General features: G+C 45.8%; 1 protein-coding gene across 3 annotated transcripts in view; it reads left to right on the forward strand.

Moving 5' to 3' along the window:
• Positions 1-426: 426 nt before the first annotated feature.
• The window catches only part of NCBP3 (nuclear cap binding subunit 3), a 31,142-nt gene continuing 13,074 nt past the window's right edge, over positions 427-18,494 (forward strand). The window contains exons 1-5 of one of the 3 annotated variants that reach the window (XM_083172112.1): positions 427-762; positions 8,143-8,196; positions 13,717-13,782; positions 15,504-15,609; positions 17,188-17,313. In XM_083172112.1, coding sequence (XP_083028238.1) covers positions 613-762; positions 8,143-8,196; positions 13,717-13,782; positions 15,504-15,609; positions 17,188-17,313 — 502 coding nt within the window. In that variant the 5' untranslated portion in view covers positions 427-612. The remainder of the gene's footprint in view (positions 763-8,142; positions 8,197-13,716; positions 13,783-15,503; positions 15,610-17,187; positions 17,314-18,494) is intronic. The other 2 variants (XM_083172111.1, XM_083172113.1) reach the window with 2 other exon arrangements.

An 18,494-nucleotide genomic window follows, 5' to 3' on the forward strand; every position in this document is an offset into this window, starting at 1 on the left:
AATGCAGCTGGTAGTAAATTAGCTGATGGTAATTTACCAGCCGGATTTTACATTGCGTGGGTATGAACACGTGCAATCGTACCCATTTGATTTTAGTAAATTTCCCCCTTAAACTTTTCAATCCATACCAGCAAACAATGCTGATGTTCTAAGCTTGGCCAACCTGTGGATCTCCATCTCCAATTGTCCTGTGGATCTCCATCTCCAATTGTTGTAAAACTACAATTTCCAGCGTTCCCTGGTACAGTAACAGTTATCCCTAACTAGACAGGCATGCTGTGATGTATAGTTTTACAATAGCTTCGGAGCTACAAGTTGGCCAACTTGTTCTACATTGTCGCGCTTCAATAAAGTTTTGGAACCACAGAGTTAGGTCGCTCATGCTCAATCAGCGCCGCAGAGACAGGACACCACGTGACACACAATACGCAGGAGGGACGTTCTACTAGCTGCACACACGCCACAACCAACATGGCCGCCGCCCCTTCACCTGTGGGTCATGTGCAGCGTCTCGTCTAGCCAGGGCGCCCTGACGCTCTATGACCGCCGGGCGGAGGACCTAGCAGCTCAGCCTGTGTGCGCAAAACTCGCCCGCAGCGTCTGACTGATGCGATGGCGGCGGTGCCGGAGCTGCGGGTGTCGGTGAAATCGGGACCTGCTGGAGGTGGCAACGAGCCGGAGCCTATGGAAGTGGAACTGGTAGTAGAGGAGGGGGAAGTAGAGGCCGCGGCCGGCAAGAAGTCTCCCCGTGAGGTTCTCTCGGTAAGTGTGGCTGCTGTTAACATTTTGACACCCTCCCCGGGTTCCTGGTGTCTTGCTAGACTCCCCAATACATGTCCATCGCCTGGCTCCTCCTTGTTCCTCCTTGTTTCAGCAGCTGCTCATTCATTGCCGTGTGTGTGTGTGTGTGTGTGTGTGTGTGTGTGTGTGTGTGAGACTTGGATGCATATAGCATACAGTGGGTACACACTATACGATTTTTGATAACCATATCATTAAATATCTAATCGAGTTCACTGTACCTACTATATTGTTAATGCTAAACCCTCTCATGCTGTCAGATCTGATGATATTGTCAGTGACTGTATGTTTGGTGGGGCTCTGGTGATGTCACTGAACAATATACGGTAGTTAATTATATGGTTCAGTGTCTAACCTGCAGATCGTTCGTTTTGCAACACTGCTGCAGATCATACAGTGTGTACGAGGCAGAAGTGTAATCTGTTAGTTGGGCTAATCATACAATTCCCTTAAACTGGTTGTATGGTTGATTACAACCAGGTTAAATACAGGCTTAAAGTCAGCCAACCACAGAACCTGTGTTATACATTGTCTCTATTTTGGTGCCCATTTTCCATTTATCACTATATATGTGGCTTAATTCCCCAAAACACCAGTGTTAACTGCAAATTGTTGAAAAGAAACGGGATGGGGGAGTTGGGAATACTGCACTAGTTTAAATAGTTTTGCTATTTTTAATGAGTCCCCAGTTTATAATTGCTGTGTTAGAGTACAGTTATAGCAGGGTGGGGATGCTGCCAAAAAACAATAGGTTTGTACATGCAAAACAAGAAGAGAAAAAGGATTGTCTCTTTTGTTAGCGCACTAAAGATAGAAGAATATTTAAAAAAATAAAATATTCCTTTTAATTGTATTACGAATAAAACCGTTTAAGTGAAATATATGCCACATAAACTATTAACAAACATTGATTAATGAAGTTTCATTTCATTCGTTAATGTTTGTTAATACATACATACATACTGTACCTGCATTTGCCCACTCCCGTAACCATAGGAGTCATCCCAACTAATGTACTGCACGTCAGATGTGCCGACAACGTGGACAATAACGTTAAGTTAAAAGCGGGATTAAGATATATCATGCAATGTGTACGGGAGTGTTATATTACAGTTCATTATGTCAGTACATTGCTGGGTCACACCGTATTTTAACCCTTTCAAGTCCAACGTCTAGTCAGGCTCCACAGCCCTGGCGCTAGTAGCAAATCCAATGATGAGCCACTTTAAAATAAGAACATTAACCTCGTTCAACATTCAATGTGGACCATTTTTGAATAATAAATAAAAAAATAATAATTTAAACATTAAAGTGTTAAGCATAAGGAATGGAAGTGATCTCCACTTATACCATGAAGTTGGCTGAATGGCTGTTCTGTTGTCTGATTGACCAAACAATCCAGTCTGGTTGTTTTCTTCATACCCGAGATACCTACTGCAACTTGTATATAAAAGAAGAGAATACATACTAAAGTATATGTGTATATGTGCATTTAATCAATGCAGACTTTAATCAGCAGCTGAGATGTGGGGCTCTCTTGAGGCTGCCTTTTTTCATAGAGCAGTCACTGGGAAGAAATTGACTTGGTTTCCGGCCATGAGATCACTGTGGCAACAAATAGCAGTGATTGCTGTGTTTATCTACATGACAACCATTCTCTGTTCTCACAGCAATTGTAGTATTTGGAGAGAGCAAGAAGTCGTTTTTCTAGGATGTTACAAAACAATAGGTTTTGTTTTTTATTGTTTATGTAGATCACAATATTATGCAGCACTATTCACATCAGTCCCAGCCCCATTGGAGATTAGTCTGGACACCTACTAATGATTACTTTTTAGTCTGCAGCCACAAAAAGGTGTATTCAATGTGGCTGGCAATGGGGTTAAACGGCGGGGATCACCGAAAACAAGCGATACTCGCCGTTTCATCCCCACGCCGGCCGCTCACCCCATTCAACATCCCGGGGGAATCCTTTCTGTAACAGGATGGCGAAGATTCCACCGAACAGCGAGGCTCGTGGCTTAAAACCGAGCGAGGGGGGGGAGACAGCGTGTGCAGGGGTCAGGTGAATACTGACCCTGCGAGCTGTGACAGCGAGCAGGCAGCACTGCTTGCTGTCACAGCTCGCAGAAAGCATTGAATACACCCAAAAGTGTGTTCTTGGAGAGTGTGTAGAATCAAAGCACTCAAAGAAAACGCACGCATTAAGAACATGTAAACTAAACACACATGTACTTGGAAATCGAACTCCTGATCCCAGCGCAGAGAGAAATTATAGCTATTGTGTTTATATAAAATTACATTGGTACTTCTTTCCTAGCACGGCGCCCCCGATGTCCATCTTAAGGCATCTGATCGCATGCCATTTAGCCGCATGCTATGCGTTTTTTAATTGTACAAGCACCCTGATGGGTGCTTACAATGTTAAATGCACCCCCACTATCAACGCAAAGGCGAAGCGCTAACCCGAAGCATGGCGAGCGCAGCGGTACTCGTCCTCCGACCTTTTCATACCCCCACTTTCCACGTCGGCGTGGAGTTGATTTTAGATAGTGTGGCGAGCGCACCGAGCCCGAAGCGTGGCGAGCGCACACGTATTACTTTACATGTATTCTGCGTCCCCTCGCAGGGCTCGCCACACTATCTAAAATCAACTCCATGCCGACGTGGATAGTGGGGGTATGATAAGGTCGGAGGACGCGTACCGCCGGCGATCGCCACGCTTCGGGTTGGCGTTGATCCTGGGAGTGGCGTTGACTATGTGGGGCCATTTAACATTGTAAGGACCCATCAGGGTGCTTGTACAATGAAAAATCGTATACGATTGCATCGTATGCCATTGTATGGCATACAATGCAATATTTTATTGTACAATATCGCGTCACATCGCATACCATTGTATACCTTATTTAGCACAATGGTATATGATGTGATGGGCGCCGTGCTAGGAAACAAGTACCATTACATTGTTCCAAAATTGATCCCTGTATAACCATTAGTAAATATTTAGGTTCAGTAGAAAAATAAACGCCTATACCATTTTTCCTGGTTCCTGTAGGGGTTTGAATCATGGGATCGACAGTGTCTAGCTCAGGCGTAGGAAACCTGTGGTTCTCCGAACAACAAGTCACAGCATGCCATGCCATAGTTTAAGCACTCTCCTAATAGCAAAACTGTGGCAAGGCATGCTGGGACTTGAAGTTTCAGAACAGCTGGGGAGATACAGGTTGTCTAGGTCAACACATGCAAGAGATGGACACGGAAAATGTTGTTCTACTACTCCTGCACTCGGCACACTTTACCGTTCCCAATCGGACTCCAAATGGATGGTAAGGTATGAGAGTCCTAAAAAAAAAAAAATATCATGAAAAACTTAGTCAACCATAGCCATGTCATTCTTTTGTTTTGTCAACTCCGTGTGTGTCGATATCACATGATGTCAACATACTGACTGTTGAACTAGACTTCTCATCCGCATTCCATTATTGTATCCAAATTGCGCAAAGTTAATGCTGCCTATGAAAGAAAGGTGTCGGAACACACAATGTAACCACAGACCGGTCAGTGCCAATGCTGACCCCTGTCCTCCACTGAAAGCACGTATAATGTCAGCAGTTCAGCAAGGTGGACTGGTCTGATGGACAACTGGTGCATATGCAAAGTTTAGCTGGGGGAAGAGATGGCCCCCTGATGCACTATGGGTAGAAGGCAAGCCGGGAAACCTTTGGGTCTTGACATTCATGAAGATGTTATTATGACAGATACCACCCACCTAAATAATGGGTCCGGCCACCCTGCAGAAATGGTTAGAGTAACATGAGTAAAGCTACATCTACAGATGACAATCGATCTGTAGATGTATGGCCAGCTGTAGGGTTCAAGGGGAGGGATGGAAATTTGTATATCATGGCTATTAGTTTTGTGTGCACGATGGAACAATTCAATCATTGCTCCATTTGGGCGTGAGTAGTCGCGGCTGTACACATTTTCCGCTCGCACGCACCAAAGGTGGCAAACTGAAATGTTTGTAAAGCTTCCTTCTGTCATGCCCAATAGTTTAGTCTGGGTTTTGCCTCTTTAAGCGGCTGAACCCTGTCTAATTTGTGCAATAATTAAAGGATACCCAACATTGAATTGAAACAATGGGCGCCTATTATTGCTGCTTAAAAAAATTTAAAATTGTATTCCCCCGATATGTTGAATAGGCCTCCAAAATTCCTCAGTATTCAATCCAGTATAAAATCTCCAGCATGGGGAGTCATGGAGCTCCCACGTATCAAGTTACAGGACTGATGATCCTGCTGTTTAATGTCTTATGGAGGCCATGTCTCAAAGGGTCAGAATTGTTTTGGCAGGACGAGGTGACGTTCGCTGTAAGGGGGCATACACATAAGGTGATTTCAGCCCCTTTTCTAAGCGATCTGACTAGATCACTTAGGAATGGAGCACTGATCGCTCCGTGTGTATCGCCCCGAGTGATTGCGATTCACAGTCCCATGCGGGAAAGCCAGGGCTTTGCCTATTAAGGAAAAGGGGGCATGCTGCGCTTGCTGTTTAAATGGTAATAATAAATGAATGATGCAGTAGGTAATGCTGCTTTCCCACTGCAGACCCGTTTTAAGTACTGGTATTTTTAAACGGTATTTAAAACAGTATTAGCATTCCCACTGCAGCAGATTACCGTTTTAAATACCGTTTTAATCCCCTTGTGTCCCCTTGTACCTGTCCTGCCCCCCCCCCCATACCTGCCAGCTGGTACCCTCGCTCCCCCCCTCCCTGGTACCCCCCTGCCCTGGTACCTTGCTTCCCCTCCCCCACCTGCCCTGGTACCTTGCTCCCCCCCGTACCCCCCTCCCCCCCTGCCCTGGTACCTTGCTCCGGGGCAGTGCAGTAGGCAGCGAGTCGGCAGGTCCCCCACTGATGCAGACAGCAGGGGCACTGGGGACCCAGGCAGGTCCATGCTCAGGAGGAGGAAGGTCCCTTCCATGAATGGGAAATAGCGGAGCCGCTCATTTAATGCGCGCATATGTAATTAGCGGCTCATTAGATATGCACATATTTAATGAGCGGCTCCGCTATTTCCCATTTGCGGCAGGGACCCCCGCCGATGAAATGACAATCTCCTAATGGACCTTCCTCTGCTTCCTCCTCCCACACTACTTCCCCCTCCTCCAGGACAGGTATCAGGGGAGGGATAAGTAGTGTGGGATGTTAAATACCGTTTAAGAGGCATTCCCACTGCCTCAAAAACTGTATTTTACCGTGTAGGACTCTGCTTTTGAAACGGGTTGAAATACCGGTTAACTTTAACCGGTATTTCAACTCTGGCGCTTTCCCACTGCAGCCTTAAAACGGTAAATTGCGGTGAAAAATCGGCAATTTACCGTTTTAGACCTGCAGTGGGAAAGGAGCATTATACATTTAAAACAAATGACATTTAATAAACATATTAATACAATGAAGAAATTACATATAAATAACGAACTATAAAATAGCATGCTTAGTCAATAGGTTTTATGGTGCCTTTTGTGAGTAAAATAGTCACTCATGTCCTCTGATTCTGAGGTGGTCCAATGTAGCAATGAGTATTTTGGAAACAGCTGGATCCAAGTCCCTCTGAGTGGCAAGGTGGCGTTCCTTTGGAGAGATGGCAGATGGCTGTGTGGAGGCAGCAAGCTGGATATGCAGTTCTCCCTTTTGGGTGCCGAATGATGCTCCAACAGTGGGGATCCCGACTCACAGGGGCTTTTCTCCTCCCTTTTTGGGGGTCCACGACCCCCATAGAGGGAGAATAGAACCTGTGGTGAGCGCAGCAAGCCCGCAATGGGTTTCTTTGCGCTCACCCCCATGTCGGAGCACCAGCAGTCGGGATACTGACTGTCGGGATCCCCCCCTGTCGGAGCCCCATACCACACCCCTCCCTTTTGGCCAATTACAGAGGGTGGTTTCCTTGCAGGTAAGTCCCAATGATGATGTGGGATAAGGTGTGCTCAAAGAAACTTGGTGATGGAGTCAGGGTGCCTGTGACTACAGTGACTGTATATTGTTGAAAAACACCTATCCACCGACCGGTTTCGCTGTGTAGCATACAGCTTTTATAAAAATAGGGAAAGCCAAGCTCAGCACACAGCATCGCAGGAACACCGTGATGTGTGCTGAAGCACGTCGATCAGCAAAAATAGCCGGTTCGCCCCATTTATACTGGGTTTTAGGCAGTTGGTTGTAGCCGATCGCTATATTTTCTGTGGTGACTGGAATGTGATTTGGGGTAAATATAGTTTAGAACAGAGGGGCCGGTACTTGTTTCCTAGCACGGCGCCCATGATATTACGTTGTATGCCATCTCATCGAATCGCATGCGGGTATATGGCATGGGATGCGATTAACAATTGTATAAGCCCCTATACGATTTTAAACTGTATAAGCACCCTAATGGGTGATTATAATGTGAAATACACCCCCACGCCACCCCCAATATCAACGCCAACCCGAAGAGTGGCGAGCGAGCCCGCGAGGGGCGGCGGTACGCGTCCTCCGACCTTTTCATACCCCCACTATCCACATCGGCGTGGAGTTGATTTTATATAGTGTGGCGAGCCCCCGAGCCTGAAGAGTGGCGATCGGACGCTTATTACTTCACATGTATTCCGCGTCCCCTTGTGGGGCTCGCTGCGCTCGCCACACTTCGGGCTATATAAAACTCCACGCCGACGTGGATAATGGGGGTATGAAAAGGTCGGAGGACGTGTACCACCGCCCCTCGCGGGCTCGCTGCCCACGCCATGCTGCGGGTTGGCGTTGATAGTGGGGGTGCTTTTAACATTGTAAGCAACCATTACGGTGCTTATACAATTATTAATCTTATAGTGGGGCCATTTAACGTTGAAAGCACCCATAAGGGTGCTTATACAATTTAAAATCGTATACCATCGCATTGTATGCCATATACAATGGTATACAATTTAAACATTGTATGACATCGGGGGCCGTCGCATCGCATACGAATGTATGCCTTATGGTATGCGATGCGATGGGCGCCGTGCTAGGAAACAAGTACCGAGGGGCCTTTGTCATACTTGGATTTGTGTGTACTCAAGGTTTTTTACTCATGATAAAACAAATTAAAAAATTATTTATTAAAATATGATGTCATAATGTTTTTAATATAAAAATTGTCAGGGTGATTTTACCTTTACATTCTCACAGTAATGTTTTGCTTCTTGTTATATTATGTTTATTTTTGCATGCACTGTTGATATTGTTCTGTCTATGTATTGTATACCCTAAGGCAAATAACTTGTCAGCTGATGAATTTTAACATGATGTTCTGTGTTAATAAAGGAAGAGCATGTGGATCTGTATTCTGGACCTGAACACCGAGCTATTGGACTAGAGGTACAAATGGTTCTGTTAGTGCGCCTCTTGCACATCTGTTGTCTCATTGTCACAGTACAAATGATTATATTGAGTGGGATTTAAAGGCTCAGCATGGGTTTTTCAGTTTTTGGTGTCAATGTCGACATAGGCCCCCAAGTAGTATAGCGCATACCCTTATATGGCTCTCTTCATTCACCATGCTGCGGGCGCGTTACTGTTCCCAAACATATTGGGTTATTCTGGTTCACTCCTGGCAAATTCCTTCTCAAATGGACAAAACCATGTGCTCTGCAGGTGGTGCAGAGAGAGTTAGTTTTGGGTGAGAATAAAGCAGTCAGTATTTACTCTGCACAGAAACAAAATAAGTAAGGCACTCGCCTTTGCCGTCGGGGTTTGCACATGCGAAATCGGACCATCAGCACAGGGGACAAATTTGGGTCATTATGATACCCCTTTCACACCAGCCTAAATTCCCGGGTTGAGTCCGGGAACAACACGGTACTACCTCTGGTGTGAAAGGTACCCGGGACAAATTACCGGGCTAATTTGCCGACAATCCAACCCTGCTAGGTAGCAGGGTTGTTCCCGGGGACCTGGCTGGTGTGAAAGGTGTAGGGTATACTTACCCGGGTTGCCGTGTCCTCCGTGTCCTATCCGACGGGAATTTAATGAAGGCGGCGGGCGCAAATGACGGGACAGCCGGTGGATGATGACGACGCAGCTCTCCGGCGGCAGTGAGGGCGCCGGAGAGCTGCATCATCTTCATCCGCCGCCTGTCCCGTCATTTGCGCCGCCGCCTGTGTGGATACCTGCCCTGTGCGGAGGACCAGCAACCGGGGTGAGGATTCTCACCATTCCGCCGACTGCCTGACGTCATCCCGCCGACTGCCCACCTCCTGCAGGCCTCCTTCCCACCCCCTTCACACACCAGAAAATGCAGGGACATTTCTGGTGTGAATGGGTCCAAACCCGGGAATGTCCCTGCTTGTCCCGGGAACTGAATTCCCGGGTTTGTCCCTGCATTTCTGGTGTGAAAGGGGTATGAGTGACTCAGAAATGACCCCTAATACCCCATTCACACCAGAAATGCAGGGACAAACCCGGGAATTCAGTTCCCGGGACAATTCATACCAGAAATGTCCCTGCATTTTCTGGTGTGAGAAGGGGGCGGAAAGGAGGCCGGCAGGAGGTGGGATGGCGGCAGGATGGCGGCTGAGGTGGGGAGAATACTCAACCCGGTTGCTGGTCCTCCGTGCAGGCCAGGGATCCACACAGGCGGCGGCGCAAATGACGGGACAGGCTGCGGATGAAGATGACGCAGCTCTCCTGCGTCCTCACTGCCGCCGGAGAGCTGCGTCATCATCATCCACCGGCTGTCCCGTCATTTGCGCCCGCCGCCTGCATTAATTCCAGTCGGACAGGACACGGCAACCCGGGTAAGTATACCCTGTACCTTTCACACCAGCCAGGTCCACGGGTTGAACCCGGGAACAACCCTGGTACCTAGCCAGGTTGAAATTTGCCCGGGATTTTGTCCCGGAAACCTTTCACACCAGTGCTAGTACCGGGTTGTTCCCGGACTCAACCCAGGAATTTAGGCTGGTGTGAATGGGGTATAAGTCAGAATCCGGCCCATAGTGCCTACATGGTTATGTTACTTTGCATCTTACACATTACGTCACCTGACATAGTGCAAATTATAAAGCACTTTAAGCATTAGCCACCTGCTACACAGTGCACAACTCTGCAATATAGATATAAAGCGTTGCGCTGATACTATTTGTGCATTCTTTCTATGGCTTCTAATACAGCATAAAAAAAGCCAGAATATAATAAAGAGGGTAATTGGAGAATTATACATAGGTCTGGGGAAGCCCCGCTGGATACATTTGGGAAATTACCTTGGAACATAAACAGCGTTTGCTGCAGGCCCTTATATTAGACAAACATATTATTGTCCCACTGACTTATTCAGTCTCTTGCCATTGAAGCAGTAGGATATCGCCATATACAGGCCCTCTACAATCTCTTTAAATCCGTTTGTGTTCTAGAACTTTAGAACATTGTTGGAAAAATTTAACTTTTTTTGGGGATTATTACTCATAAAGTAAGAACATTAATTCATTAGGTTTCAAAAATATTTTTTTGTATTGTTTTGCAAACCTTCTGTCATGAGGGAGTTAATCTTATGGCCTCTTTATCCTTTTTTAAATATCTACTAGGAAAAAAGCACCTGCAGTTTCTAAGATAGCTGGCTGTTTATATAATGCCTTATGGTAGTACAATGAGCACAAAACAGGTTTCTCTGTGCTCCTGCTGCTCAGGGGGGATCATACAGAACCATTGTATGCTCTGCTAATGTTTCACTCTACTCTGTAATCGCTTTGGGACTTCGTTCAGCTGCCTTCCACGGGGAGTACATGGCAGCAGAGGGTATATGTGGGGTAACTTCTCATTCTTCTTACTGCCCATGTGACATGCTGCATGCACCTGTTTCAGCATGTGTTTTATGTAGGTTGGCAAGTATAAAGATATCGCTTTTTGCAACTTTGTTTCTGCATATTGCAACATAATTAGGCTTCTTCTTTAACAAGTGTTTTAGACACTGCTCCGCATCGCATCACCAGTTGCGATTTTTGCAGCAGTAAGCCTAATGCTGGGCATGCACTTATACAATTGTTGGGGCGATCACCCAATAACGAATGATTTGGTGTGTATGCAGGAGCGATAGCCGATAAATGGCATTAACACTCATGCAACTATCAGATTAGTAGGTCGCATCTTGTGCTGATCTCTGGATTCCATAGCACTGTATAGGGTCAAGCTGGGAACATACTACTGTTCCGATCGGGAGCATTTAGCTCTGTCAGCCAGGTGTGTGTCTCATCTGCTGTGCAGTGGCGAGTAAATTTGCTTCAAAGGCACAAACATTGGCCTCGGCACTTACAGAAAACATGGCCGACGCTTGTCTGATGTTGTTCCTCTTCTCATTCTCCTTTTCATTTGGCGAAGAGGGGGGTCAGCCATTTAGTTGTAGGTTTGCTGGTGTGCTTTAGACAATACTTTCCTGCTATATGGTCCAATTTCTGGCAAGATTCTTCAGTTCTCCACATATGGCCTCACATTTTTCTTCACAATATTCTGCGATAAACTGGAGATTATATAGTGTTCATTGTCTCCTGTTGTGTCTTTATCCCACTGTGGCTGTATCTCAATACAGACCAGACTGTACTAGGAGCACCGAACAGACAGCGACACCTCAGGCAGGAAAGAGGAACTGCATGTGTTTTGAAAGAAGCAGGGTGCTAGAATGAAGACTTATCATTGTTGGCAAACATTACGTTACATGCTGGTTATATACTGAGCATGACATTGTCCCTTAAAAACCATACATTTTCACTATAATATAGATGATATTGCTCCAGAAGTCTTGTGTTTCAGTCTTGACAAGCCTTGTAAAGCAATTGTACAATCGTATTGTGTTTTTTTTTTTCTTTGCTTAATTGTAGAGAAGGATCTTGTTCTGTTTACCATTCAAAGGCAACTTGTTAGTGCTTCCTGATGATCAAATAATGAGTCTTGCTCGGCAGCACCCGGCTCATATGACCTTTATTGGTATGGAAGCAGGAAGGTGTACTTGCTATTTCACGGATGGATTATGCGTATTATGACAAAGAAAAATGTGATGTGTTTTGTGATGCTGGAGACTGAATTGATTACATTTCATGACCGAATGTTACTACTTGATATGTGAAGAGGAAGGTTTAAAAGAGGCGGTGCTTTCTTTTTATCCTGACTGCACTGATTGCCTACAACAGTGGTTCCCAAATTGTGTGCTGTGGCTCCCTGGGGTGCCTCGGGACACTTGCAGGGGTGCCCTGGGTTGGTGATTCAGGACCAAATCTAATTATTTATGGTTAATTGTTTATGGGCAAAACCAGTGCTGGTGGCTGCCAATCAGAACCAAATCCTGCCCTTTACCACATAACTGACCTTCTTGCCCTTTACCACGTAACTGACCTTAAGAACTGCATATAAACCCAATCTACTTAATGTTATATTAATTATGCTTTTTTTTTTGGCCTGGGGTGCTGTGAAATAATTTTGATACTCTAGGGCAGGCATGTCCAACGTTGGCCCTCCAGATGTTGTGAAACTACACATCCCAGCATGCTTTGCAATAGTTTTAGCATTCTCTAATAGCAAAACTGTGGCAATGCATGCTGGGATGTGTAGTTTCACAACATCTGGAGGGCCAACGTTGGACATGCCTGCTCTAGGGTGCCGTGATTCCAAAAAGATTGGGAACCCCTGGCCTACACTGTACAGGTCTGTATTTCCTGTGCAGTAGTAGTACAGGCATTCCGGGCACCTAGAATTAGGGCATCTCTGCTTCTCGAACACTAATCTTAGTGCTTGACTTTTCATTCCATATGTGAGAGCATAGAAACAAGACTTTATCCTTCATTCAGCGAATCCCCTCCCCCTCTTCTCTTGCATATGAGTGGTCTGACTCTACCCACTGTGTGATTTGGTAGTCACCACTGGTCTGCGTAGAACTTGCCAATACGCCATATATCTTCCTAACTTACTTACTGTGGTAGCAGTAGAGGCCACCATTGGTCAACACATGAAAAAAAATGTTAAAAGATAGATACAAGTTTTTCATGTTTTTTTTTGTGGGGGGGGGGGGTGTCTGTCAACATGGATACCGTATAAGTGTGTCATGGTCCCTCGAAAGGCCCCCTGCAGTCGCCATGCTCTGGGCACTGCGCCGAGTGCAGCGAGGAACACGGTCCTATTCTCCCTCTATGCCCATTGGGATGGTGAAGTATGAACAATGCGGTTAAAAATAATAATAATAATGAAAAAACGTCTACCTTTCTCCATGTCGACCTTTTATCAATGTTGACCTCAAGCATGTCAACCTTTTTCATGTGTTGACCTGTTGTGTGTCACCCAATAGTAGTCGACCTAGACTAGATTAAAGGAATCCTCTTCATGAGAGATTACATTTGGGGTGATACTGATCTGTTTGCCAACACTGGCACTATTTAATAATTCTGTTCTCTTTCTGGGGTCAATTCAAGTAGTAGCAATGCCACATCTCATTGTCCTGGCATGATGTGCATGCATAGGGCATAGCCTCAGTTCTCACACTTGAGTACACATTGCTATGGGACTACATGATAAAAGCAAAATTGGGTCGAAACCGGTGAGAGTGTCACAGCAGTACATTTCCAGCATTGCCCCTAATTGAATTAACCCCCATCTGATAATTACAGCATATCGGGTATATTCCACCACCGCTTCTCTTAAACTTCAAAGATGTTCAGTATTTCTAACTTGCTCTCACGGTTTACAGACCTTGTACCGTGTGGCCTGTGTTTCTGTGCACGTAGCTGTAGTGATAGACCTTCTAGCAGGATGTGCTTTACTGTTCTGTCATGTGATCTTAATGCTCATGACTATGTTTGGTATTATATTTAATTTGACACTATAAAAAAAAAATATATTTATATATTTTTTTGTTTGTAGGGCAGCGCCAGGCGATACGAAAATAAAGCTGGGTCTTTTATCACTGGAATCGATGTCAATTCCAAGGTAAATTATTCAGAATCTGCTTGTGAGAGATTATTTCATGTTGCATAGGACTCGTTAAGTATGAGAAGGGTATTTTCAGAATCGATTGAATACAGCATTAACGCCAGAGTCATCTGTAAAAACCTGGAAAGTAATTTAATGTGTGTGCTATATTGCCTTCAAATATTTTCAACCTCACCGTTTGATATGCAAGGATCACAGCCTGGAACTTTAACATCTACCTTTTGTAAAAATTAATTTATATTTTTTAAAGCACACTTAGCCCTTTTTTTTTTATTTTATTTTTTTTAAACACTGAGGGGTAGATTTATTAAACTTCGATCAGGGGAATATGCGCTATCCCCTTGCGTTATGGCAGGGGATATCGCTTCCCCTGATCTATCACACCCGCGATGTGGGTGTTAAACAGGCGGCGATGCGGGGCAGGGGGGATAGCGCAGCGACGTTATTTTAAAAAGAGCGCCTGCGCCTTACCTGATGTATGATCCGGCGATGTTGGGTTTTTTTTCTTTATGGAGCCCCGTCCTGGATCATCTTCTTCTGGCGATGTGGGTCTCCTGCTTCATAGTCAGCGCCGCTTGCTGGTCTCCGGCGTCTTCAAATTCAAACTGCGCATGCGCCGGGATACACAACATCCCCGGCGAACATTACCCGGCGCATGCGCAGTTTGAATTTGAAGACGCCGGAGACCAGCCAGCGGAAAACTGTGCATGCGCCGGGTACACATCGCGAGACAAAGGTATCCGACGCGTGTGCAGAAGATGCCACCGGACAGCACCACACCATTCGTTATGGGAGGAAGCGTGTCCCCGGCAGGAGGGGATAACGCACTCCCATAACGTGCAGGCAAGTGATAATACATTCGGGCGCAAATCAGGTTCACTTCACCACCAATGGGCTTTGTTGCGCTCGCCATGCTGTCTGGGTCTGACCAGTCGGGATCCCGGCGTCGGGATACCGACTGTCGGACACCTGTACCACACCCGTTTTGAGGATAGCTCATAGCAACATTAACACTCAGAGAGTTAGTCACAAATCCACCCCACCCCATTCTCTTGCTTTGTACTTGGCTGAACAGCCTCTGGCAGGTACTGCAGTTATCCTTGAATATTGGACACAATATTTGCCCATTCCTGTGGTCTGTATGGCTGAAGCGGTCAGGTCAGTTAGGGATTGTTGATGCATGTAAGACCTTTTGGATTCATTCAGACTGTTCTAGATCAGCTAAAAGAGAGCCACACATATTGGCCAAGCGGACCCTGTTCAGCGGGACCCGCTTGAATGCAGGGGGGGGGGGGGGTCACACACAGCAGTGTGGCCAGATCCTGCAGAACAGGATCTGGCAAAGCCACACTGTGTGAACACATGCATTGCATGCTGCGGTAGGACCCAGGAGCAGCGGCCCTGCTGCTAATGTGGGTCCCGCTGAGCCGCCATGTGTGGCCCAAGCTTTATATAAGATAAGAGTTCAAATGTCTTGCCATGTGTTCCACCAGGCACAGTGAATTCTGGTTTAATGAATCACCGTTCAGATTAATATGGTAGCGATAATACAGAATTTACTTTTTTACGTTTTACAGTATTAATTTTTTGGACATTGCATTGATGGTCATTGAATGTTTTTACTTGGATTGTAAAACTGGAACAGATGTTAATATGCACAAGGAGGGTTCTGTGTAGCACCATGACGCTGAATAAGTGTATGGTTTATTTGTTGCCAGGAAGCTATTGAGAAAAAGGAGCAGAGGGCAAAGCGTTTCCATTTCCGCGCAGAAGTCGGCGAAGACCGAAGAAATGTTGTACTGGACTTAGAGATGATGAGGAAAGGTAAATATTGTCCTCCCTAGTGCATCTATAATATGGTGTTGCTTGGCAACCACTGTACATAGAATATATAAATATGGGGGTAAAGCTGTGTAGACAACTTGGTGATTAAATGTCGTTCATACTCGCCTGTCTATTAAGGCCCATAGACACTGGGCGACTTTGAGCTGAAAGTCGCTCAAAACACCCAGTTTGAGCGGCTTTCAGCTCAAAGCCGCCCAGTGTGTATGGCCCGGCGATGAGTGCTGCTGCGCACTCCCGCAACATTGCCGGGAAAGCCGCTCATCTGCTGGTATTAACAGGAGATGAGCGGCTTTCAGGACGGCTTTGCATAGCGCTGCGCTATGCAAAGCCGTCCTCCCCCCCTTAGTCGGCGCCGGGCAGGGGGAAAGCCGCTCAGTGTGTATGCACTGAGCGGCTTTCCCCGCAGCGATGGTTGGCATCATCGCTGTCCATACACGCTGGGCATAGTTGCCCAGTGTGTATGGACCTTTAGACACATGCTATAGTGTGGCCAGCCTACAATAATCCTTTCAGAATAACATTACTAAGTAAGTGGTGTTTTCCGGTGCAATTTCTCACTGATACGTTGGGAGAGCTATTAATGAATAATCATGGAAACACTATACTTATCGGTGTGAATGACGTATTGTGATACAGGTTGAGTATCCCTTATCCGAAATGCTCGGGACCACGAGCATTCCGAATAAGGGAATATTCCGGTTTTTGGAATATTTTTTTTTTTAGCCATACTTACCTGCCCCTGGTGGGTCCCCGATGGTCCCTCGGCGTCCATGGAGTCCTCCGGCATCCACGGCAGGCCACCAGCATCGTCTCCAGCGGTCCCAGGAGTGCTTTGCGCAAGTTCCCAGGCGCGCCGGTGACGTCACCGGCGCGCGCAGCACTCCTGGGACCGCTGGAGACGCCGGAGAGGATGCTGAAGGCCTGCCGTGGACGCCGGAGGACTTGGTAAGTATTAAAAGAGGGTTAGGGGGGAAAACAAAAAACAAAAAAAAAAATTTGAATTATTCCAAAAAACCACGGTTTTTGGAATAATTCGGATACGGGATGCCCGGATACGGGATACCCGATTAATCAAAGCTTTATGGATGACATCTATATAGCGAAACAGACAACCAATTGTGAAATCTGGTGCAGTGCTGGTAAGTACATGACCGTGGATTACCTACTTCATTGTGTGATAATTGCTCCCTTGGTTATAGTAAGCTCCCTGGATATAGTTGGTGTGCCACATTTAACCCTATATAGCTACCTGTTATAATATCAAGCAGTAATTATCACCGAGAGATTGTTTTAGTTGGTGCATTAACATTCGAGTAATGTGTAAGTGACATCTCTACACCTGCATCTATTCCTATCGAAGTGATCCCAACGGAAATCTGATTTGTGTGTGTACCATTGGTAAGTATATAGTGTGCAGCACAATGGACTGCATATTCCCTATGGTGTCTCGCTGTACAAATGCCTTCTGCTAGAAATGACCTCATTGTCTCAGTGGTATAATTAGTCATTACAAATGCCGTAGAATCTGATTACAGAGAAATGGCTGATGTTTTGCAGTAACCCCCAAACTCCGTCTGGAGACTATTCATGTTATCGGTGTGGACGACATGAGCACAGAGGATATATTTGGCTTCTTCAAACCCTACCCTCCTGGCTTCATTGAATGGCTGGACGATAGTTCTTGTAAGTTAAATGTCCGGTAGGAATGTTTTTATTTCAATGGAAATTATTTGCATGTCTGCAGCGGTGATTAGTATAACGCGTGTGCGCTGCTCTTGTGGGGCTACCACAATACTGGTACATGTGCCTATGCCAGACTCCCCACCCTTACCTGGGATCTAGAATAATATTATTATTATTAATTATATTTTTATTTATAAGGCACCACAAGTGGTACGTAGCGCCGTACATATAGAACACATTAGAACAGTACAGGGTACACAGAACTAGGCCTAACACAATTAAAGCACAATTCTTAGTACACCATACAGCTGAGATATAGGGAAGGAAGAAGACCCGCTCTAAGGAGCTTACAATCTAGAAGGAGGGGGAGACAGACAGGTGACAGGAGGTGCAGGTAAGGAGACCTGAGGCAAGAAGTGAGGATGGCAGGGAGGGTCAGGACATGAGGCAGCAGGTAAAGAGAATGGACAAAGTAGTCATCTCCCTCCTATCCTCCTCTCCCCCCTCCACCTGCATCCTTGACCCCTAACAGCCCTGCACCGTGGCCCATGCCACAACACACCCTGCTAGGGGGCAGAGAGCATGCAGAGTGAATAGGTATAGCACAGGCTTGAGGAACCATAGCTGTGGTACCACAGTGTAGTTCTGAAAGATAGTGTCAAAATAGAGGAAATAAATGCAGAGTTAGGGTAGGTAGTGAGAGAAGCCGGTGTAGAGGGACATACGTAGTGCACAGAGAACTGATGTGGAATCGGGCACACTGAAATGGTTACAGAGAAAATGTAAGTAGTGATATTAGGGTGTGCAGACTATTGGTGTTGCTGGATCAGGTGACTCACTGAAGAATGGTCTGTTCTCCTGTTCCCCTCCTGTTTATCTCCGGTGTATCTCCAAGGTTATATTCATATGAAATACTTAACACTAAGAATGCTTTACAGCTACGAATGCTATACAGCCAGAAGGCTATACAGCCTAAAATACACTGATTAAACCGCAATCCACATGCTTGTAATCCACCCTCAAATTTCACCCACAACAAATGGTTGATCAAAGGTGTGATCAGTATCAGACCACTGCCCCCTCTACTACAAAGAGATGTCCTGCTTGGGTACAGACTGCAGCAGAAATTGCTAAACAAAAATTTTTTTTTTTATACTATTATAGTTCTTTATTGAAGGTTT

This window comes from Crinia signifera, chromosome 2 (genome assembly GCF_055691185.1).
Source record: "Crinia signifera chromosome 2, ASM5569118v1, whole genome shotgun sequence".
In the NCBI taxonomy this organism is placed as follows: Eukaryota; Metazoa; Chordata; class Amphibia; order Anura; family Myobatrachidae; genus Crinia; species Crinia signifera.